At 40.4% G+C, this 23,792-nt stretch overlaps 1 protein-coding gene across 1 annotated transcript in view; it reads left to right on the top strand.

Annotated features, from left to right (window-relative positions):
• tafa4b (TAFA chemokine like family member 4b) overlaps window positions 1-23,792 on the top strand; it is a 64,530-nt gene that overhangs the window by 21,663 nt on the left and 19,075 nt on the right. The window contains exons 3-4 of the mRNA XM_053483513.1: window positions 707-828; window positions 9,962-10,117. Of these exons, the coding sequence (XP_053339488.1) occupies window positions 708-828; window positions 9,962-10,117 (277 nt within the window). The 5' untranslated portion in view covers window position 707. The remainder of the gene's footprint in view (window positions 1-706; window positions 829-9,961; window positions 10,118-23,792) is intronic.

The following is a 23,792-nucleotide window of genomic DNA, read 5'->3' as shown; positions in this document are numbered from 1 at the left end:
TCATTCTGTTGCTCAGTGTTTCTGTTACTCGCAGTCGTTCTCTTATTACTTCTCTCTCTCTGTCTCTCTGTCTCAGTCTTTCTCTTATTACATCTCTCTCTCTGTCTCTCTGTCTCAGTCTTTCTCTTATTACATCTCTCTCTCTGTCTCTCTGTCTCAGTCTTTCTCTTTCTGCATTTCTCCTTCTTTCTCTCATTTTGTCTTTCTCTTATTGCATCTCTCTCTGTCACTGTCTCTCAGACTTTCTCTTATTGCATCTCTCGTTCCATCTCACTCTCTCTTATTGCATCTCTCTTTTTGTCTCTTTCACTCTGTCTTTCTCTTATTGCATCTCTCTTTCTATCTCTCACTATTTTTGTCTGGTTGCATCTCTCTCTCTGTTTCCCTCTGTCCCTTTCTCTCCATATCTCTAATGAAACTCTCAGTCTCCCTTTCTGTCCGTCTGTCTGTTGCTCTTTTCCTCCCTCTATTTGTTTGTCTCTTTATCATTCTTTTATAACCCTTTCTCACTCTCTTTGTCGCTCTCTTTCTCTCTCTTTGCATATTTCTACTTGTTTGTCTCTCTCATATTACTTTCTCGTAACTCTGTCCTTCTCTCTCTCTCGCTCTCTGTCTCTCCTTCTCCCCTTTTTACAGTTATCTGTTTGTCTCTCTCTTAAAACTCTCTATCTCTCTTTGTGTGTCTCTCTCTGTCTCTGTCCCTCAGGATGATGGAGACGAGGTGGAGGTCCACATGGCTGTTGCAGCTCATCCTCCTGGTCATCGTGGTGATATTGTCATGCCGACCAGCGTGCGGTGGTAGTACCCGGACTCTAAGGGCGAGCACAGGTACAATACATAAACAAACACACACACACGCACACACACAGATAAATCTGTTCTATCCTAATAAACAGGAACAGGTGACATGATGTTTGTGTGTGTGTGTGTGTGAGAGAGAGAGAGCAACTCTCCAGCAATCCAAACTCGTCAGCAGAGCCGTGATCACAGTCTGACTCCGATGAAGGCTAGATGACGGTCAACACACGACACACCGTACACACAAACACACCCGTCACTAAAACATTTTTAACACGAGACGCTCCGCCCTCTGTGCATGGACGAATTGGTCACCGTGGCACTAAAACTGTCTGGGAGTAACGCGAAAGTGCGTCCAGGTCTCATCCATCGAGCCGCTCAGTGAAGGTCTCGTTCCAGCGGTGGACGAAACATCACCCCTCGTTCCAGCGCGAGCCGCGTCCTGAAACCTGCAAAGTCACCGCGCTCTCACCGTGGCGTGGGAAGGACAATCCAGTAATAAGTGTATTAATATGTATGATGTTAAATGGCCAGGCTGTAACACTCCACCACCCGTACACACACACACACACACACCTCTCTGTGCCCTTACACCTACACGTTTCATATCGTCCACACGTTTTCAAGCCGCCCAAACCAAAATAAGGTTCACCCCCCCCACCCCTGTCTATTGACACCCACGAGCTAACTAATTCTGATTTGCATAATTCATGAAACTCTCGCCGAGCCGGTCACCAGCAGTACATAAATATTTTAGCGTGGCAAAAGGTCACTCACCGGCCCCGCGCCTCTGCATCATTCATAATATGCAAAGCTCTTCCCTAAAGACGAGCCGCGGCCCGTGCCTTAATTACTCGCCGTTTCTTTAATTACGTCTGTCCTGTGTTTTGTTGATACTAATGCAAGGTGACCTTTTTGTCTGCGGCCGGCAGAAAATGCCACCGGCGTCCTGCTTTCCTCGTCCCCACTGATGCTGGGAGACGTTCTTCTTTTTTTCATTTTTTTGTTTCCGATAGATCGAGGTGACTCGTTTATTTTTTCCGAGCAGGCTAATTACAGCGACGGAGCAGCCGAAGGTCACGGCAGACGGGGGCTTCTCGCTTTCTTCATCGTCACAGGTCTTCACTTTGAAGTCTTCCTTTATCTTAATTCGATGGCGCTAATTAGGAGAAAAACCACCGTGAAAAAGAGCGATTAAAGAGAAAAGAGCGGAATTGGACGGAGATCCATGAAAGTCGGAGAAAATCGCTTAGGTTTTGTCACAGGAGATCATCATCATCTTCGTCTTTCCTCAGTCGTTATCAGTCTTTGAGTTTTTTTTTTTAAGGTTTCTTTGGTGCAGTACCGATAGTGGCCACATGGTGTCTCTAAAGGTCTAAGAATGCAGCTCAGGCTGAGTGAGGAAACTAAAGCGCTAAAGGGAATGAACTGTTTAAATCTCACTCAAAAGGAACAGCAACAAAAAAAAGGAGTGTGTGTGTGTGTGTGTTTTGTGCCATGTTTAAAGAAACAGTTACAACTTGTAACATTAGGTTATAGGAGAATTATTCATGATATGGCCTAATGACAGGTGGAGTTACAGCTAGCATAACAGAATTCCTCAAAGTGTTTCACCTGACAGATGAATGTCAGAACTGTTTATTTATCAAAGAACATCACATCACACTTTTTACCTCCATACACTTTACAGTTACATAAAAGTTATAGAGCGTTCACACACACAACCTGATCCTAGCTCTTTATCTTAGCCACGTGACGCGACCATCGAGTCGACACAAGCCCCAGAGCAAAGGTCAATCAAACCATGTTTGTCCTTGGCACAGTGGCACCTAGAGCCCGCGTGACGTTTTGACACTTCCAATTAAAAGCCGGTGTGTTACACGGCGAGAACATGACTCGGGCGCGGTGCCTCTGCCCTCGCTAACGCCCCGTTCAAGAAATGAGAAATGACTTCGGGGCTCAGCTACACTCCGTTACAGCCTTTGTTCTGCTCCCGTGCTTGTTAGTGTCATTCTGTGCTAACTCGCGCTCACACTCTCGCGCACCGACTGTGACCTAGCACAACACAAAGCACAACGTTATACCTGCTAGAAAAGGAGTTTTTTGATCTTTACACCCTTTTTATCTTTGTGCCAGAATCACAAGGCTAGTGTGCTGTAGCTAACCTAAGCCATGTTCGCACGGGATTAGCATCACCTCGTGACCTCTAGTCATTTGTAATAGTTGCAGAGATTGTCTGTGATCTTAATCCCGTGTGACTCGGACACGTCTGTAATTTGTAAAGTAAAAATTCTTTTGCAAACGATGATTTTCATTTGATTTTTTCAATTTTAATCAATTTTACGTGAAGAATGGTGCTAGCATTGTAGTGCTTTAAAAGTATTTTGGGTGCCGGGTCATATATATCGCTATACACCATACAACAATACAATTTGCAGAAAGAGAAGGCTGAAAACCATCAGAAACGCGAAAGCAAAAAGAATGATTAGATGAAGATGGATGGCCTATAATGAAAAGACATTTCAACTGTCAACAATAGCCTGTACCAAACAGTGCACTTGACATCATCGCACATTAGAACTGAAACGTTTTTTGTCTCTACGGTACATCCACAAGCAGCAGACACAGCGAGGGGGCGTGGCTTAAGGTTCGAACATGGTTTTGTACATTTCATTTATATAACGCAAACGTGGTAGCAACATTAGCCTCATTGCGTTCTTAAAACGTGATTAACTTGAAAAGTATGCCCCTATTTTAGGTCGAAGCTGTCATACCAAGTGCCTCATACTGTAGAGCAGAGTAGATTAGCGTAGATAAGATTAGATTAGATTAGATCGTTGTCCTTCAGAGAGGCTCGGGCTTGCTCTTCTACATGCTCACTTAGATCATCAGATACCGTTACCGCATGAGAGCCTGTCAGCGCGTGTAAATAAACAGTACAGGCATCAATCTGTCCCTCTTTCTCTTTTTCTCTCTCTCTCTTACTCTCCTGCAGTCCCTGATAAAAGCGCCGTGACCACAACGGTAGATTTGCGTATAAATGAGGAACCTCGGTCGGCCCAATCAGCCGTACAAACAACCTGTTAGATTAGCATACGTCCACCGATTTAGCCCCAGCGCAGCCTGTTAGACTGAGATAATGTCAGCCTGCCTGATGGTGTGTGTGGGACATGACAGGACAATTTGGGACGCGCCAATTTGGGAAAGAGGGATGGCGAGAGAAATGGCTCCTGATTGAGGAAATCTCACACCAGTCAGCTTCGTCCAAACCAAGAAGTCATGCAGAGCTCTTTGTATTTAAATAGTCATTTAAAGAAACCTTTACTTAAGCAGCGCTTTAATATTTGTCCTCTGTTCTCTCTGTCCAGTCAACCGTAACAGAATATCAATATTTAAAATTGACACGGGATCGTCAGAAGCATGCAGATTTATAATTTTTTTAATTGAACTTTTTTTTTGTTTCTGATGAAATTTTCCTACATTACAGACAATAGCGTGTGTGTTTTATTCCTCACGTTATCTATGAGCTCTACTCAAACAGACCCAACTTCCAAAGCTTCACTTTTCATCATGCTCGTCATCTCAGACCATTAGCATCTCCGAGAATAACTCTGCAGTATAGCTGCAGTGCATTCTGGGACGTTAACGCATTAACATGGGTCATTAACACGACGTCGCACGTCATAAACCTGTGTAATGTGTCGTAGGATTTGTTATTTTTTTTCCTCCATAGGAGCCGCGGTTGTTGTTTAACATTCTGAGAGGCTAAGCGTCCGATCTGTCGGGCGCGAACGCGCTAATCAATCATCGGCAGAAAACACGCGCTTATTGATTAACGTCAGGACACATCAGCTCTCTGACTGCCTCATCTGCCCACCGGAGCTTAACGCTCCGCTCAGGACACGCGGAGTGAAGGAGACGCTTAGCCATGCTTGAAATCTCATCTGATCTGAGCGGGTGATGGGAGATTTATCGCGCTCAGGTTCTTGGTGTAGAAGAATGTTAAGTCCTTCAACAAAACAAAACCTCAAAAATTAATATTTGAAAAAGGAAGCCTCCAGAAATCAGGTGTTTTTTTTGTTTTTTGTTTTTTTGCGAAAGTTGCATATTTTCAAATACCACAGCAGTTTCTTTAACAGTTATAGTTTTAGTTTATGAATGAACATCTTGTGCTTTTTACAAGTTTATTATTACATCCTATGTTTTTACGTCTCACTTCTCACATACGTTTCTATAAACACTTGTTCCTTTTCTCGCCTTTTTTTCCCTCTTTCTAGAAAAAGGAAACATTAAATCCCTCTAACGCTGGATGTTAAAAGAATGTCCCCACTCAGCGAGCTTCACCATAACTGACCATATCTGACCAATCTTAATCAGCAACATGGACATAAAAAATTATGTTTTTATTGTCGATTACTGTGAGGTTTTACTAACAACTTGTGTAGCTTGTACCTTAACTTGCACACAGTCTAGCTTCCAAGAAAAGGTCAGAAACGCGGCAAATGTGGTGCTATGATGGGTTCAGAATTCTTTTGACATCCAGTTTGAAGGAAATAAACAGTTCTGATGTTGATGTACTTTGTACAGTAACTAAGTCTGAATTCCGTCTCACATGGAGACGCTGCTTTGCTTTGTAGACGTTTTACACTTTCCTCAGAGGAACCACTAAAGATCCTTTAAGGGCCCTAAATAGGAGGGATTTTTTTGTGTGTGTGAAGACCTATGTGCGGAGGTGCACGTCATGTATGTATGTACTGGATGATTGTGTGTGTGTGTGTGTGTGTGTGTTTTCTCAGCATCTACATCCACTCTGACCTCAAGATGCCGGTAGGAGGCGGCACAGTCTTTCAGTGTGCTTCTGTTTTCTGTTTTTGGTTGTGTATGTGTGTGTGTGTGTGTGTGTGTGCGTGCAAGACAGTGTGTTCTGTCTCCACCTCAAACCCCCTGTCTTGTGCACGCTAACAAGGGTTGCCTCTTTCTCTCTTTCTCTTTCTCTCTCTCTCTCTCTCTCTCTCACACACACAATATTGTATTACACTATATTCAGATTTATTCTTACCAATGTAATTTCTTTTATAACAATTACAAATGATCGCACTTTTTTAATAGCTACATTTTATGTTACGGCTCGTCCTCTCACTTACGTTACAGCAGCTATAAACACACCTTCTGTAAACCCACCAGCCGAACAGTCTTCTTCCTCTGTCACCACTCCAACGTGTGTGTGTGTGTGCGGAGTATTTGGATGCTCACCGACATGTCTCTTACTTATGCCAGGTATATGTGCATGTGTGTGTGTGTGTGTGTGTGTGTGTGTCAGTGGAATAGCATCTCAGACACACCAACAGCTCGGTTTAAGCGCTGAACTCAAGGACCCGCCACATTCACTGTGTTTAAACTCCAGCTCTGGAGCTTCAGAGGGCAGGAGAGGGGAACGAGGGGGAAACGTGGGAAAGAGAGGATGGAGAGGAAAGGAATTTCTGGAGTGAAAACTAACACTAACACTTACTGTAATTAGAAATGATTTAGAGGAATACCTGGTAAATGTGTGAGAGATGTTGGCGAATTATAACAAATTAGGATATATACTTGCCTTAATGTGATCAGTACTTAACAGTTGTAAAAAAAATAGAGCTTTTCGTTGAAGTTGGTTGTTTTAATAAATAAGGATAAAGCTTTGCATCATGCAAGAGCTTTAGAAAAATTTGCAATATCTAATTATATGTAAACTATATAAAAAAAAAGAAAACAGAAAAGCTAATCAATTTACTGTCTCCGAGCTTCTCAGGTTAAAACTTTAAACCACTGCAGCTGTTTTACATCATGTCTAATAATGTTGCAAGTGAAAAATAAAAATAAAAGTTTTAGACTTAATATGTATATATTTACATCATAACATCATACAGAGTTTTTTTTTTCAGCTGTGATGTTTCTGTCAATACGGCCTAAACACAAACAGCTCACATAAAGATCGAAGACTGCATCCTGTTTCAAATCAGATCTATATCCAGAGCGCTTAGGAGGTTTTAACCTTGAAACCTGGATTAAAGCTCTCTAAACAAGTGTCTCTCGGCCGGCCGTACGTTGTTCAGGTCGTGATGATGCGGACTGGCGTTTCTTCCTTCACATCAAGCTGCCAGCCACATTGACTGACTGATTAACACCGTCTGAGGATAATAATACATTCAGTAAATCCTGAGACACGTCAACTCGTCGCCGGCGCTCGTTTAGTTAAAGCGGATGTGTAGGTGGTGCTGAAGGAAGAAAAAACCATCAAGGCTGCTTCTGATACTTACCAAAGGTGCATAAAGGTGTACTTAGAGCTTCGAGAGGTTTTAAAGGTATTCATTTGAAGAGTTTATTTGTTTTAAGACCATAGCCACACTGTAGCTTCTGAAACACAAAACAGCTCTCTATAATGTCTGAAGCGCTGATCACGTCACTGTCTCATTGTGTAAGTGTTCCCTTTCTGCATTGTGTTACTCTCTGCCTGAGAATTTGGTGTGCAAAAACAGAAATTTCAGATAAAAAACAAACAAAACATAAATGCAGGCAGGTGAGTCTGGAAGATCTGTCAGGTTCTCCAAGATTCTTTAAACCACAGATTCAACCATACTGATGTACAGTAAGGGATGTGAGTTTTTTTAATCAGTTGTCACTAAACTCAGCCTCTCCAGTGCCGTGGATATTCTTTAACACAGTGCAAGAATTTCAAGAACTCTGTATTAAAAGCTCTATTCAGATTTAACAAATTTATCCCCAAACGGCTGCTGATTTGAGTCCCGAGTCTTCTTAGTATCTGAGAATTCACTAAAAACTGAGGTCCAAATGATTGATAGAGTAATAATTTAGCTAGCAGCACAAATCAAGATCATTTATTCATCCATCTTCTATACCACATATCCTGTACAGGGTCACGGCGCGTCCTGGAGCCGATCCCAGGAGTGGGAATCCATAGAACACACACTATGGGCAATTTGGGAATAATCTGCATGTCTCCAGACTGTGGGTGGAAACCGGAGAACCCGGAGGAAACCCACCAAGGGGAGAACATGCAAACTCCATGCACACAGACCCTGAGGCAGGAATCAAACCCTGCGAAGCCACAGTGCTATCCATCACGCCACCGGGCCACGATCAAATCAAGATCAATTAAAATTAAAAAAGGAAAAAAAAATCTATTCTGTTTTGAGAACTTAATCTTGGTAAAGTCCTGAAACATAAAACCTGTGGGTTGATTTAAACCACTTTACTCTGATGATTAGGTGTATCTGCAATAAAAATGTTTCTGTAATTTTCTAGACAAAAGAAAATATCACACTTTGTGTCCCTTTTCAATAATACACTAAATTATCTTTAACACCGATTTAAGAAAAAACAAAAGTTAAAAATGTCAAAAAATCTGATTCTAAGAAATAGTATTTATTGTTGTTTATTTGTATTTAAATATTAGAAAATATTAATAAAATTTTACACACTTTTTATTATTTTTTAAATGTTTTATGTTAATTTATTACACACTTAATTAAAAAAAACAGACCAAAAAAAAAGCAAGCAAACATTTTAAAAGGTGAAATATTTTATTAAAACAAAATTTGCCACTCCACAGGAAAAAAAAAACATTTTTTATTTTTTTTTATTTTACTGCTGATAAAATTATTCATGTTAGTATTTTATATTTAGAATTTAGAAACCGTATGTTAAAACGCGGCACACGGTGTCACTGAGATGATGAGGTGTGTTTCTATACTCAACACGTCGCGTTACTGGCGCATATGTCTCTGAGCCGGAGTCTGGCCGAACTCCAGAGCTTGTTTCTTCTGCTGGCGTGTGACGTGAGAAAGCGTGCGCTCTTACTTACAGTACAGAGCCGTGTGCGTTATGAACGACTGTATGATACGCTGCCAGATAGAGAGAGAGAGAGAGAGAGAGAGAGAAAAATGGATAAATAGTGCTTTGGCAGGTCTCAGTGTGTTTGCTAAACGCTGGCAGTCTTGCCTGATACGCTGCCATCTTAAGTGCCATCAGGTGGTTTATTAGGAGCTGAAAAGAGGCGCAATTTTGTCATTATTTATCCACTTCTTTACATAAAGCTGGCAGGCTTCTCTCTCTCCCTCTTTCTCGCACACACACACTCTCTCTCTCTCAGTCTCTCGTTTCCCCTGTCCTGTCTCTTTTATCATTCTGCCCAGCTCTCCCAGGGTGTGAATAATAATGATGTAGTTTTTATTTGGAGAAGAAAGCACCAGTGTGAGCCGTGTTTACTCACTCGGTTATATTTATGGATCTCAGCAGGCTTCACAGGACAAATAACGCTGAAATACCGCTCATCAGGTTAGACAAAACTCTCGGAAAAAAGTTTCAAGCTTTATTCCATGCCGTTTGTAAGATGATCTTGGAATTTGTTGCCTTTTTTTAATATTGTATATAAATAATATATTCACACAAAATATTTGTATCGGCTAGGTTTTGAACAAGCTGATTAGATTTCTGACCTAAAGTGACCTCATATAAGAAGATCCCCTCCCCTGGTTTGTTGTTCAGCTTTACTGTTTCCTGGAGGGGCGTGGCACAGCAGTAGTCCATTTACACAGACACTGAAACAGTGCGTTCGAAAAAAGGAGTGAAATAGAGTTTGAGGAGGATACAAATTGATTATCTGCTGGAGCATTAACTCAATTAAAGTATTGGGTGTAACACGTTACAAAGTAACGCATTAGAGTACTTGGATTATTTTATGATGTAACAAGTAATCTAACGCGTTAGGTCCGCCATTTAACTACTCAGTTATTATTTATATCTTCAAAAATGTAATCCGTTATTCAAACAGTTTATGTAATCCGTGAGCCAGACACCAGTCATTCCATTAGTGTGTGTGTGTGTGTGTGTGTGTGTGTGTGTGTGTGTGTGTGAGTAAGTAGTCCTACAAGGCCCACCTCGGCACTGACACTGGAGAGCATTTCTATGAATATTAACGAAATTTCGCTTCATGGAAAATCCATGGAGGATCCGTATCCACAAATCCTTGTGAATGCGTGTTACTGTATGAACTTTTTATAAGTGCATTTTAAGATGCCCTAAGACTTTCTCCTCTGGAAGAACAGAACCGAGAGTTCCGAGCAACAATAAATTCTGCCTTATTTTCTGTCTGTTCTTCTTACAGGTCACTACCAGGTAAAGCAGGGTACCTGCGAGGTCGTGGCGCTCCATCGCTGCTGCAATAAGAACCGGATCGAGGAGCGCTCGCAGACCGTCAAGTGCTCCTGTTTCCCTGGACAGGTTGCAGGAACGACCCGCGCTCAGCCGTCCTGCGTGGAGGGTATGTGTCAGACTGTCCTTAGTAAGAATTTAAAAGGATTGCATAATATCTCTAAACTTTTCCATCAGTCCTACGCAGGACTCTTTGTCTGTGTCTGGAAAAAGGTTATTCAAAAAGAAATAATAAGAAAGATGATTTCTTTAATCTATTTCTAGCACCCCTGTATTAGATATGGGACACACTCATGGACTCATGGAAAGTTTGGATAGTAGAGATAGGGGGAAAACGATTCAGTTACATTTTGCAATTCAAAACTGAGTCCAAAATCAAATTCAAAATAATTCATACATTTCTGCTTTTAAAGTGGCAAAAGTGTGGCATTCCTCTATAATCCCATAAAGGCCATGCTTTAAACTATTGACATATTGGCATGCAGCTCATCTCCCTGTGTGATAAGAGTGAATTATGTGTTTAGAATTGTAAAGAAATCATGATACCTATAGAATGGCATTACAAATTGAATCGGCACTCAGGTACAGTGAGTCCCCTACATACAAACATTCGATGTTCAAACTTTCCAAGATACGAACACGATTGTTCGTGCTTATTCAATTGCGGACGTTAATTCACAAGTTCGGCGAACGCGTGCAGTGTGCATCCTCTGAAAGTGCAGTAGAAGCCCAGACGGAAGCGAGCGTAAAAGCAGCAGAGATGAAGCTGGTACTGCTAAGAAGTGCCCATCAATAACGATCGAGACAAAAACTGAAATAATTGAGAGAATGGAGCGAGCTGAAAAGATGGCAGACATTGCTCATTATTTTAACATGAATTGCCCGATTCTAAAGAACACTGTTCTGTAATATACCGTGTAAAGCCAATTGTGTTAGGTTCCTAGTACCAAGACAATGTGTTTGACTTACGAACAAACTGGACTTACGAACAAGCTCTCGGAGTGGAATTCGTTCGTATGTAGGGGACTTCCAGTATCGTGATACTATCGTATCGCCTGGTTCTTTGTGATTCCCATCTCTAGTGGACAGCTTAAGCATCTTTACCTTCACAATGCCCTCATTCCACTACAGGATTATTTAAAAAAAAAAACGCCTTTTTTTGCTACTTTTGTCTTTTCTTTGGCCTCAAGATAAGGTATTTAGTGTGTATTGAAGATTTACCACACACCATCCTAAGACGGCGCTATTTCACTGTTTAGTTGTCTTTTTTTGTGTTCCCCAGCTCACTGTGAGCTTTGCTGTTTATGGTGTTTTGTGGGTGTGGCTTAAGTTTTTTTTTCATAACGCTTTTAGAAAACCCCCTTTGTGATGCTGACGTTAGTCATGACTGCTCAACAGGCCGTTTCTTTGTGGTCCAAACAGTTTTGGTGTTCACAGTTTTAATTTAGTTTTATGTTTTGTTACACCTTTGTGCGTAGGTGGCAAAATATTGCTTGTCGTGCTTGTGAGATTCGTGTCAAATCAAGTTTTTGTGTTTTCATGTGGACTGGGATGTTAGACTATGCTTTCAGAAATATTTTTTATATCACAGGAACTATCCCTAGACAGCAGTGGACTTGTTTCCCTGACAGGCTACACGATTAATTCTTAGTCTGTGGAAGATTATACAGTGGATCTGTAAATAAAGTGCTTCCTCAGAGAGCGTAGATAGTGCTGATGAAACAACAACTCAAGGATGTGTGCGTGTGTGTGTGCTTGAGTGAGAGAGTTTGTACAGATTTTGTGTTGATAGAGAGTGTAAGCTTTGGGGTCATCCTCATTGAGTGTGAGAGAGAAAGATTTTCTCTGCAGCCATGTGGAGAAAGAGGGAGGGCGTTTGAGGGTCACTCACCCCCATCAACACCACTGCAGCTCTAAACCCCCCGAGTGCACGCTGAACGTCTTGCCCATAACAACACTCGTCCCAGGTGGCATCCCAAACATCTGCCCGCCTCCTCGACATACACGAGAGAGGGATTCCTTCAAACAAATGAGACATTCTAGGCTTGTCATGTGTGTGTGTGTGTGTGTGTTAAATAGATTCCAATAGTATTGACCAATGAGTGTGGCATTGCTTGTCCCCAGTTTGTTCATACAGGTACACACACATATACTGTAAGTGTGCAATGATAAGGAAGTCCTTCAAGGGTGATTTTTTTTTCCCCCTAATAATGACTTAATATTTGTGCTTAATCATTTATTTAGAATAAAAATACAGTACAGGAACAAATATTCACTTTGGGGCTCACACTCATAACAGCGCCATCTGTTGAATTTTGAGATAAACTAATAATTTTTTTCATGATCGATTTTTTTCCTTTAATCTTTTTTAAAATGAGCTCATCTCTTCCCGTGGGTGGATTGCGATGAGATAAAGCCTATATGTTACCTCAAGTTCGGCCAAATACATCCATGAAGACCCCATTAAAATTTGTTTCGTTGTTTTTACGTGATCTGTGCACAAACAAACAGACAGACAAAAATTCCAAAAAACATCTTAATGTGTTCTGATATCCATCTTACATCCCTGCAAATTATGTTTTTTTGCAAATATCTTTAATGTACAGACACGCCAAATTTACGTTTTTTATTATATGTATAGATATTGATTGTCAGCAAAGTTATAGCTGTTTAGAAGTTTTGGATCTAATTTCAATTAAAAATGTTTAAGGAGCCTTTTTGGGTATAATTTGGCCGGACATTTCCAACCTAATAAGTTTAAACAATTACTTTTAACTTGATTTAACTTTAAAATCCTTTATTATTATTATTATTATTATTATTATTATTATTTATTTATTTCCGTTTTTACTAATTAGCCAATACGTATAAGTAAAATTTTTTTACACAATTGTACGGCAATTAAAGCATTATTCCATATGCTTTTTTTTCATTTTCCTTCCATTATGCCTAATCCCACAAGGCATTAATGTTGCTAGCTTAGTGATTGTGGTTGCTAACACATTGCTTCTTCTTGGGTCATCCCTATGCTCCCAGGGTTCAATGTTCCTCACATTTATACAGTATGATCCATAATGAAAGCATCCTATGTTCCCAGAGCCTAGGGTCCTGTGTTCCCAGTCTGCCTTGTTCCCCTGGTCTGTGTAGCACATAATGGAAAAAGAAATTTCTCCCAGATGTTTATTTTTTGATGAAATACTTTTTTAGAAACCTCCAAAAATAATAACCATTATCATTTTGAAGGCTCATTCCAGTAAAATAAACTGGATAGTTTTTAGAAAATATTTAATCTTGAAATGGGTCACATTTGTCTCGAACACAATCCAGGAGGAATAATGTGTGTTAACAGAAAAATGAACCAGGGAATATAGGATGCTGTAAACAAAGGTATGCTCTCCTTACACATATTGGCTTATATTAAAGATCTTAAATGTCATTAGCTTTGATAAACTAGTACAAATATTACAAAACGTTGAGTTTAAATTGACTGTTTTAGACCATTAACAGCGATCTGTCTTAATTCCAATGGTTGCAGTTGAGATGTTAAAACAATGCTAAATCTAAGCATGATAACTGCTTTGAAGGATGTAGGGGTCACTCCTGACTCTCCTGGGTTCCCCTGCTGTTTTAAACCTCATGCTCTCTTTTAAAACCTCCGGACCCCTGAGACTTTTTGCTGGTCTCCATGCACCTGTGCGGCCATTAAAACCCCATTATAGAAAAAGAGACAGAAATAAAGAGAAAGAGGTCAATGAAAAACCCTGATCTAGGATCAGTTCTTAACTGATTTGCAGTTATATAGCCAGATGGACTCTGTTCCCAGATCTGGCCTTTAATCTGTGGATTAACTGAGACTCGATCTCTGTGCCAGCTTGTTTACATGTGATAAAGTCTCTGGATATACACAAGGACACTGTGGCAGGGTGTGCGATCCCAGCTAAATCTCAGGATTAGATGACCATCGTGCCAGTGATGTGAGGTCGTGCCAGTGGTCATAAATTTCATCATGACAGCCACATTGGGTACACATGCATTGTTAGATCAGGCTTTCTTGATTAGGAAGAAGGGACGATAAATCACACTTCATTACATTTCTGGAGTTTTTGTTTTTTCAGGTTCGGTAGAAGGAATTGGTTCGGTTTTGGTAAGTATCTAGCTGAAGGAAGCTCATTGAAGCAGAGAGTAGCTGTATGGCTGGAAACAGTAAGGGGAAAGAGTTTAAACAGGTTTTCATTAAATATATTTTCCATTTGATTTACCCTCTACAGTCTGATTAGCAAAGTGACAACATAAAAAATATTTAACGTTGATTGAGACATAAAACGTTATTGAGTTAGAAACAATTATCTGATCTGGTTAGAGTCTGTTAAGTGTCCCTATGAAAGAAAGCACAGCTTCAAAGAATTGTTTTCTTTATACACATCCACTAATCACAATTGGTTAAGCGTCATCACTGGTTGGTCATATTAGTCAAGCCATTTATTTGTCACATGCTGTATACATTACTGCAAGAGTGCAGGTCAGCCATGATACAGCAGCCCTGGAGCAGACAGGGTTAAGGGCCCAACAACAGCAACTTGGTGGAGCTGGGGCTCGAACCTTTAACCTTGCGATCAGTAACTCAGTGCCTTAACTCTCTGAGCACACAAGAACTTGCCGTTAGGACGTTTCACATCAGATGCATTCGTTTCAGATGGTGTCAGATGTGTAAAGTCTGCTCTACATACTTTAGTATGCAAAGAATTAGATTTTACTGCTCATTCACAAACACTGGTTGGTCTACAGGGTCTCATTTAAGGCTTCAAAAAGGGCGCATATGGACGTCCTCTACAAGCCCCAACGTGCACACAAGAGCTCTCTGCTAGAACGTGTAAAGTTGCTGTGACCCGAATGTTTAATTTTACATCGTAACAACAGCTTTAAAACTAGAAGGGAAGCATGGTTGCTGTGTTCTGATGATATGTTGAGTTTGTTTGTATAAATGATTATAAAATATTTTCTGATACATTTCGTAATGGTGAATTCCATCAACCATCATAGTGTGAAATAGAGTTGTTTGCTCACCAGGGTTGCCAGATCACACTGTAAAATAACTGCAAAGTGGTAAAAACCCACAAACTTTGATTTTAAAAAATCCTGGACAAATAGTAACAGCTCATCTCTTTTTTGGAAATCAAATATTTCCATAAATATATTTTATGGAAAATTAGTAATATTTATTACCTGAAGACTTGAAGACATATTTTTAAAGATGATATGAAGTATCAGGCTGGAAACCTCCCAAACCGCTCTGCTTTTTTCAGCCAGAGAAGTTGAACTCTGATTGGCTGTTTCCTTCCAGAAATTCATCAAAAGTAAAGAAAAAGGATCATCATACTGAACTTTAATTTAATAATTAAGTATTGCAGATTTCATTTCAGGATTTTAAAATTCTTTAAAAAAGTGTTATAATTACATTTAATTCATTTTTGTCCGCTGAGCTGAAAAATGATTGCTAATAATTATATCGTCACATACACAATCATGCAGAGTATACCATGCAGTGAGACGACTGTTCTGTATATGCCCTAAAATAGAAAACTTACACTAGATATAGAATTACACTACAAAATAACATTTTATGCTGGAAATTACACTTAAAGTAAAAATGACATTTAAACTGAAAATAAAAAATAGATTTAGGAAAAAAATAGGAAATAAAATATAAATAGAATTAAAATGAACAGAATTTGGAAAATGAACATGTAACGCATAAGAATCTCCAAAATTCTTACCCAGCATGCCGTGGCTCTTTTGTCCAGTTGGTATCATAGTTACAAGATCAAAGGAAAAGTTATAAATGGTTAAGCCTTAGTTGAACTCCTATTGGTACTTTTGGTTCTTATGAACTTCAGTGAAACACGCTGGATAGAGTTCCTAATAATTTGGCCTAAAATTCCAGAACTGAAGCTGCAGACTGTAAAGCCTCGCCTTGTGCTTGTTTATACGCTACAGCGTCTCTCACTTTTTTGATTTCTACTGTGGTTAAATTCTGTTTCTTCTGCGAGGATTTTCTTGTTAGCAATGTTGAAAGCTCGGGTTTGATAAGAACTGGCAGCCGTCTCTCTCTCTCCCTCTCTCCCTCTCTCCCTCTCTCGCTCTCTCCACTGAATTCTTGACGTGTTTTTGACAGGCTTAAATGAGGATTAATCTCCACCTCTCTCTGTGTGTTAATAAATACTAAACATCATGGTTAAGTAGCTCGGGGCCACGGAGGAAACCACCGGACGACCTCACATCTCTCCCACTAGATCATGTGTCGGCTCTGTGAGCCCGAATGCCTGAAGTTTAATAAATAAAGGTCAGCAGGGTCACGGCAGCCCATTAGGATGCACCTCGGCTTTTAGCTCACAGGTACGTGTTTTGTCTTAACCCGGGGAGAAGTATTGCGAGTTAATACGTGACATTAATGCGTGTCAAAAGCAGTGACCTGCAGCAAAGTCGATGAAGGCGGGTAGCGTGGCAGCATGCGGGCTCTGGAGAGGCAGAACCCGGGTCTAACAGACGAATGGAAATGGATTTAGGTTGTTTTTGTTGAGCGATATCTCAAGGTGTGTAAGACATTGGATGTGCCGTGACAAAGGCTAATGACTGTGCAGTCAAAAAAAAAAACAGATGTCCTGAGAACCGATGTCACTGGGTTTACATAAAAGCACCAATTTATTATTCACTTTTAGTCATTCAGGGGTGCCTTCAGTGTCCATGAGCACATAAAAATTGAGAAAAAAAAACATTCCCTGGTTTTTCTTTTTTTTTTTTTTTCATTTTTGTGTTCGCCAGAGCTTAAACAAGCCATTCAGATTCCTCCTCCAAGTTATACACACGGTATATGTTTTATAAGGGTATCAGTATCAGTTTCAATAAATATTTCCACAGCAGCAGCAACAGGTATCCGAGTTGCTTACATTACCAGCGTAACGCATGGAAGAAGTGACGTCTTGTCATGGACAAGGTGGTGTTATGGGCTTGAAGGCGTGTTAGATGAGGCATAGATGCAGAGGGTAACGTGAACGTGAAAGTCTTTTATTGATGGAATAAAACAAACCAAAAATGGACAAAGGAAGTTGGCTTTACTGCTGGAGCATGTTTCAAACAAAACATTAATCAAATAACTCACACAGACTAGGGAATAAACATAATAGACTAAACATACTAATATACAAAACAGACAAGACGACTAAACAGACTTGAGGACTAAATACACAAGGGACTGACGTACAGGGGATTTGGCTAGGCCTACTAGCTGTTACCCACACTAGCTGGATGGTAGCTAAACAAACTAATAGCCAAAGACCCAGGGGATGAATAGAGTAGGTACACAGCAGACTGGGTATGAAACATACTAAGAACTAAACAGGTTAGTAGCTGAACAGACTAAGATCTAACCAGACTAGGAGACTAAACAGACTATGATCTAAGCAAGTTAGTAGTTCAATGGTTAGTAGTTATACAGACTAAAAACTTAACATACAAGAGAGGCTATTCACACACAAGAGGCTAATCCTACCAGGGGCTAACCACGCTAGAGGCTAAGCTTACACCAGGAGAAACACAGACAAAGAGACAGACTACAACATATACTAAATCAAAACAGATGTAAACTTAAACAGCTCCATAAAACAAAACAAAACAAATTCCTACTTAACATAACCAATGCTCGACCGAGATTCCCAGAACAAATAACTATTTGATTACCTCGATTTAGGTCATGTGACCGAGGTGCATTCTGGGAAACTGAGTCTAAAAAACAAAAACTTCACAAAACAAGTTTTTGGGCGCCCAGCGCCCTCTAGGGGTGATACCTTACACGTCTGCACTGGTGACGTAAAGCACACTTTAATATTCACTGTGTAACAGACTGCCGACACTAAAACGGCACATTTGGAGAAGGAGTGAAACAGAGGGAGACTGAGATATAAAAGTGCATTATCTGAAATTACTTTAGCTAGAGCATTTACACACACACACACACACACACATTCTTGTAATTATTACATTCGGGGGACAGTAGTCCCACCCATGTATTGTGGGGACACCACTTTCCCGAGGTCCTAAAGAGGTGAAAAAAATCAGGCAGATATAATTTAAGTCCGGGAACACAAATATCACCTCAAATTTTTAATTTGAATCACAAAGTTTCTGTGCTTGGTTTTTTAACACCTTATAGGAACATGACGAGAACTTGTCACTTATGGGGACCTAATTTGCATACACAGAAATTTAACCGGTATTTATGTTGTTGTGGGGACATCACTGAAGTAGCCTCATTTGCATACACACAATTAACGGGTATTTATATTGTTGTGGGGACATCACTGAAGTAGCCTCATTTGCATACACACAATTAACAGGTATTTATATTGTTGTGGGGACATCACTGAAGTAGCCTCATTTGCATACACACAATTAACAGGTATTTATATTGTTGTGGGGACATCACTGAAGTAACCTCATTTGCATACACACAATTAACTGGTATTTATGTTGTAGTGGGGACGTCACTAAAGTAGCCGCATCAGTACTTAGTCATGATAAGTCTGGGACTTATGTCAGTTAGATACAAAAACAGTGTTTATTTAACATTATGACAAGTTTAGTCACATATATTGAGCTGTAATTACTGTAAAATTAACAAAGTATTTGCCCAACAAATAAGTGCAACACTACCACAGTCTTTATCATCCACGACTGAACCTTGACTGTGAGAAATATTTTGCTCTTAAACACAATTAACATAACTAAATGTATACTGTATGACAACAATGTTGAGCATTCTGAACACTGAGCATAAAATAAAAACATCTATAAGCCTGACTAGCTTTCATTATTTTAAATTATAAAGTATAAGTAGTATGTAAACATATCACACCTTAAATATTACAAGAAAATAAATGATTATAGATTCTGGCTTTTTACCGAGTATACCGCCCTTCCCTTCCTAAAAGAGCACAGGCCCATTCTGCTCTCTGGGAGCTTTTGGACAGAGGCGGCTTCATGTAAACACAGAGATTCGATTTTGCGATCTCCCAAAATATTTTTTTTTTAAGGCTACAAACTGAAAATTAGATATGCTCTAGATATGCTCTATAACAATGACTTAGTGAACATTTTCTTTGTAAACATATACTGAAAGTTTAGTGCACCCTGCTGTTTCTGTCAATATTCTTATTATTCATTCTTTCTTGTTAATCTCTCTTTTATAGGCCACAATCCGGTTATAAACATAAAATTTTACACTCTGCCAGTCTCTTTCTTTAAGAGCTAATGGCTCTGATCTAATGCAGTTTTCACAGGCCAACTTCCCTGGTACGAGGCATGAAGTGATGAATGTCATCATATGTTTCTCCACTGCATGGATCTCATTTACTTGCCAAGCCTTCTTCTTTTTTGCAACAGATGTTTTACCTAAATGTACAAAAACACATTAGTTTAATTTAACAAACTGTAAATGTTCAAGACATATACAGAGTTCAATAACATGATGATAACATAAAGAGCCATTTATTTGCAGTAGATACGTAACAGAAAACGGTTATATATATATATATATATATATATATAAAATGCAACCACGGGGGGGGGGGCGCAATCCAGTGTCTTCTTGTGCCAGTCCCAAGTCTGGATAAATGCAGAGGGTTGTGTCAGGAAGGGCATCCGACGTAAAACATTTGCCAAATCAATAATGCGAATCAAGAATATAATTCCCATACCGGATCGGTCGTGGCCCGGGTTAACAACGACCGCCACTGGTGCTGTTGACTTACAGGGTGCTGGTGGAAATTGGGCTACTGTTGGTCGAAGAAGGAGAGGAGGAAGGCGTGTTCGAAAACAGAGAGAGAATAGGAAAGGCAAGAGGTTAGGAGTGATAGTAGGGACTTTAAATGTTGGGACCATGACAGGGAAGGGAAGAGAGTTAGTTGATATGATGCAGAGAAGAAAGGTGGATGTACTGTGTGTCCAGGAGACCAGGTGGAAAGGTAGCAAGGCTAGAAGCTTAGGATCAGGGTTCAAATAGTTTTACCATGGTGTGGATAGGAAAAGAAATGGAGTAGGAGTTATCCTAAAAGAGGAGTTTGTAAGGAATGTTCTAGAGGTGAAGAGAGTATCAGATAGGGTGATGAGTCTGAAGCTGGAAATTGAAGGGATAATGTTCAATGTTGTTAGTGGTTATGCCCCACAGGTAGGATGTGAGTTAAAAGAGAAGGAGAAATTCTGGAGTGAGTTAGATGAAGTAATGCAGAGCATCCCCAGAGGTGAAAGAGTGGTGATTGGTGCAGACTTAAATGGACATGTTGGGGAAGGAAACAGAGGTGATGAAAATGTGATGGGCAGGTTTGGTCTTCAGGACAGGAATGTAGAAGGGCAGATGGTGGTGGACTTTGCAAAGAGGATGGAAATGGCAGTAGTAAATACTTTCTTCCAGAAGAGGCAGGAACATAGGGTGACATATAAGAGTGGAGGCAGAAGCACTCAGGTCGACTACATCTTGTGTCGACGTTGTAACCTGAAAGAGATCAGTGACTGCAAAGTGTTGGTAGGGGAGAGTGTAGCCAGACAACACAGAATGGTCGTGTGTAAAATAACCCTGGTGGCGAGGAAGGCGAAGAGGACAAAGGCAGAGCAGAGGACAAAGTGGTGGAAGCTGAGAAAGGAAGAATGTTGTGAAGTCTTTAGGGAGGAGTTGAGACAGGCTATGGGTGGTCAGGAGGTGCTTTCAGTTGACTGAACAACTACAGCCAATGTGATCAGGGAGACAGGTAGGAGGGTACTTGGTGTATCATCAGGTAAGGGGAAAGTGGACAAGGAGACTTGGTGGTGGAATGAGGAAGTCCAGGAGTGTATACAGGGAAAGAGGCTAGCTAAGAAGAAGTGGGACACTGAGAGGACTGAAGAGAGTAGACAGGAGTACAGGGAGATGCAGAGTAAGGTGAAGGTAGAAGTGGCAAAGGCCAAACAAAGAGCATATGAGGACTTGTATGCTAGGCTAGACAGTAAGGAGGGAGAGGTGGATCTGTACAGGTTGGCAAGGCAGAGAGATAGAGATGGGAAGGATGTGCAGCAGGTTAGAGTGATTAAGGATAGAGATGGAAATGTACTGACAGAGGCCAGGAGGGTGATGGGAAGATGGAAGGAGTACTTTAAGGAGTTGATGAATGAGGAAAACGAAAGAGAACAAAGAGTAGAAGAGGTGACTGTTGTGGAACAGGAAGTAGCAAATATTGGTAGAAGTGAGGTGAGAAGGGCGTTGAAGAGGATGAAGAGTGGAAAGGCTGTTGGTCCTGATGACATACCTGTGGAGGTATGGAAGTGCTTAGGAGAGGTGGCAGTAGAGTTTTTGACAAGTTTGTTTAACAAGATCTTAGAGAGTGAGAGGATTCCAGAGGAATGGAGGAGAAGTGTATTGGTGCCAATTTTAAAGAACAAGGGGGATGTGCAAAGCTGTGGCAATTATAGAGGTATAAAGCTAATGAGCTAGACAATGAAGCTGTGGGAAAGAGTAGTGGAAGCTAGGTTAAGGGCAGAGGTAAGCATTTGTGAGCAGCAATATGGTTTTATGCCTAGAAAGAGTACATTAGATGCAGTATTTGCTTTGAGGATGCTGACGGAGAAGTACAGAGAAGGTAACAGGGAGTTGCATTGTGTCTTTTTAGATTTAGAGAAAGCGTATGACAGGGTGCCAAGGGAGGAGCTGTGGTATTGTATGAGGAAGTCTGGAGTGGCAGAGAAGTATGTTAGAGTGGTGCAGGACATGTATGAGAGCTGTAAGACAGTGGTAAGATGTGCTGTAGGTGTGACAGAAGAGTTCAAGGTGGAGGTGGGTCTGCATCAAGGATCGGCTCTAAGCCCCTTTTTGTTTGCTCTGGTGATGGACAGGATGACAGATGAGGTAAGACAGGAGTCCCCATGGACTATGATGTTTGCAGATGACATTGTGCTCTGTAGCGAGAGCAGGGAACAGGTGGAGGAAAATTTGGAGAGGTGGAGGTATGCTCTGGAAAGCAGAGGAATGAAGGTTAGCCGCAGCAAGACGGAATACATGTGTGTAAATGAGAGGGACCCAGGAGGATCAGTGAGGCTACAGGGAACAGAGGTAAAGAAGGTGCAGGATTTTAAGTACTTAGGGTCAACGGTCCAGAGCAACGGAGAGTGTGGAAAGGAGGTGAAGAGGCGGGTACAGGCATGTTGGAATGGGTGGAGAAAAGTGTCAGGTGTGTTGTGCGATAAAAGAGTATCAGCGAGAATGAAAGGAAAGGTGTACAGGACAGTGGTGAGACCAGCGATGCTCTACGGCTTAGAGACAGTGGCGCTGAAGAAAAGACAGGAGGCAGAGTTGGAGGTAGCAGAGCTGAAGATGTTGAGGTTCTCTTTGGGAGTGACAAGGATGGATAGGATTAAGAATGAGTTTATCAGAGGGACAACCCACGTTAGATGTTTTGGAGATAAAGTCAGAGAGGCCAGATTGAGGTGGTTTGGACATGTTCAGAGAAGAGATTGTGAATATATCGGTAGAAGGATGCTGAGGTTGGAACTGCCAGGCAGGAGGTCTAGAGGAAGACCAAAGAGGAGATTTATGGATGCAGTGAGAGAGGACATGAAGTTAGTTGGTGTGAGAGAAGAGGATGCAGAGGATAGGGTTAGATGGAGGCAAATGATTCGCTGTGGCGACCCCTGAAAGGGAACAGCCGAAAGACAAAGAAGATATATATATATATATACATATATATGTATATATTCATACAGTACAGGCCAAAAGTTTGGACACACCTTCTCATTCAAGGTGTTTTCTTTATTTTCATGACAACTTACATTGGTATATTCTCTCTGAAGGCATCAAAACTATGAATGAATACATGTGAAGTGAACAAAAAAAAAGGTGAAATAACTGAAAACATATTTTATATTCTAGTTTCTTTAAAATAGCCACCCTTTTGGCCTGTACTGTGTATATATTACGGTTTTCTGTTACATCTCTACTGCAAATAAATGGCTCTTATTAGATTTATTGAACTCTGTATATGGGATTTTATATATATATATATATATATATATATATATATGATTCTGGTTTAATATGCAAATACTAATATGGTTTAATATGCAAATACTATGTTTAACTACATCTAAAAAATCCGGTTTCTTTCACAGTCCAAAGACCTGTAGATATAGTGAACTGCCTACTCTGAATTGGCCATAGGTGTGAATTTGAGTGGTTGTTTGTTTGTAATAGGCCTGTGATAGACCTGTGATAGAATGGTGACCTGGTCTTGGTGTACCCTGCCTGCACCAGAATGGATGGATTGGTGAATATTTACAATGCCTATAAAAACTATTCACCCCCTTAGATTTTTCACCCTTTTATTGCTTTTTAGAAGTTAAATCATGGTCAATACAATTAGGCTTTTTGACAACAATTTGCAAGTCTAAAAGGCAAAATAATATCAATTTATTAAAAATATATAGTATGAAATAAGCGTTTGCATAAATATTCACCCCCTTTTAAGTGACTGACGTAATTCAACAGAGGTCCAGCTACTTAATTCCAGCATTGTCACAATTTGTGAAATGGAGATCACTTGAGTACACCTGATGTGATTGTAGTATAAAAACACGTGTCTGGTTCGTCTGTGATATAATTGCAAGACAAAAGAACACTTCAACCAACTCAGAGAAAAGATAATTGAGAAGTATAAGTCATAAGCATGAGACTGCCACAAAAAGATTTCTAACTCAGTTCAGTTAAAACC

Source organism: Clarias gariepinus, chromosome 23, assembly GCF_024256425.1.
Source record: "Clarias gariepinus isolate MV-2021 ecotype Netherlands chromosome 23, CGAR_prim_01v2, whole genome shotgun sequence".
Lineage (NCBI taxonomy): Eukaryota > Metazoa > Chordata > Actinopteri > Siluriformes > Clariidae > Clarias > Clarias gariepinus.
Note: the sequence above shows the minus strand (reverse complement) of the source record. Positions and strands in the feature narration are given on the sequence as shown.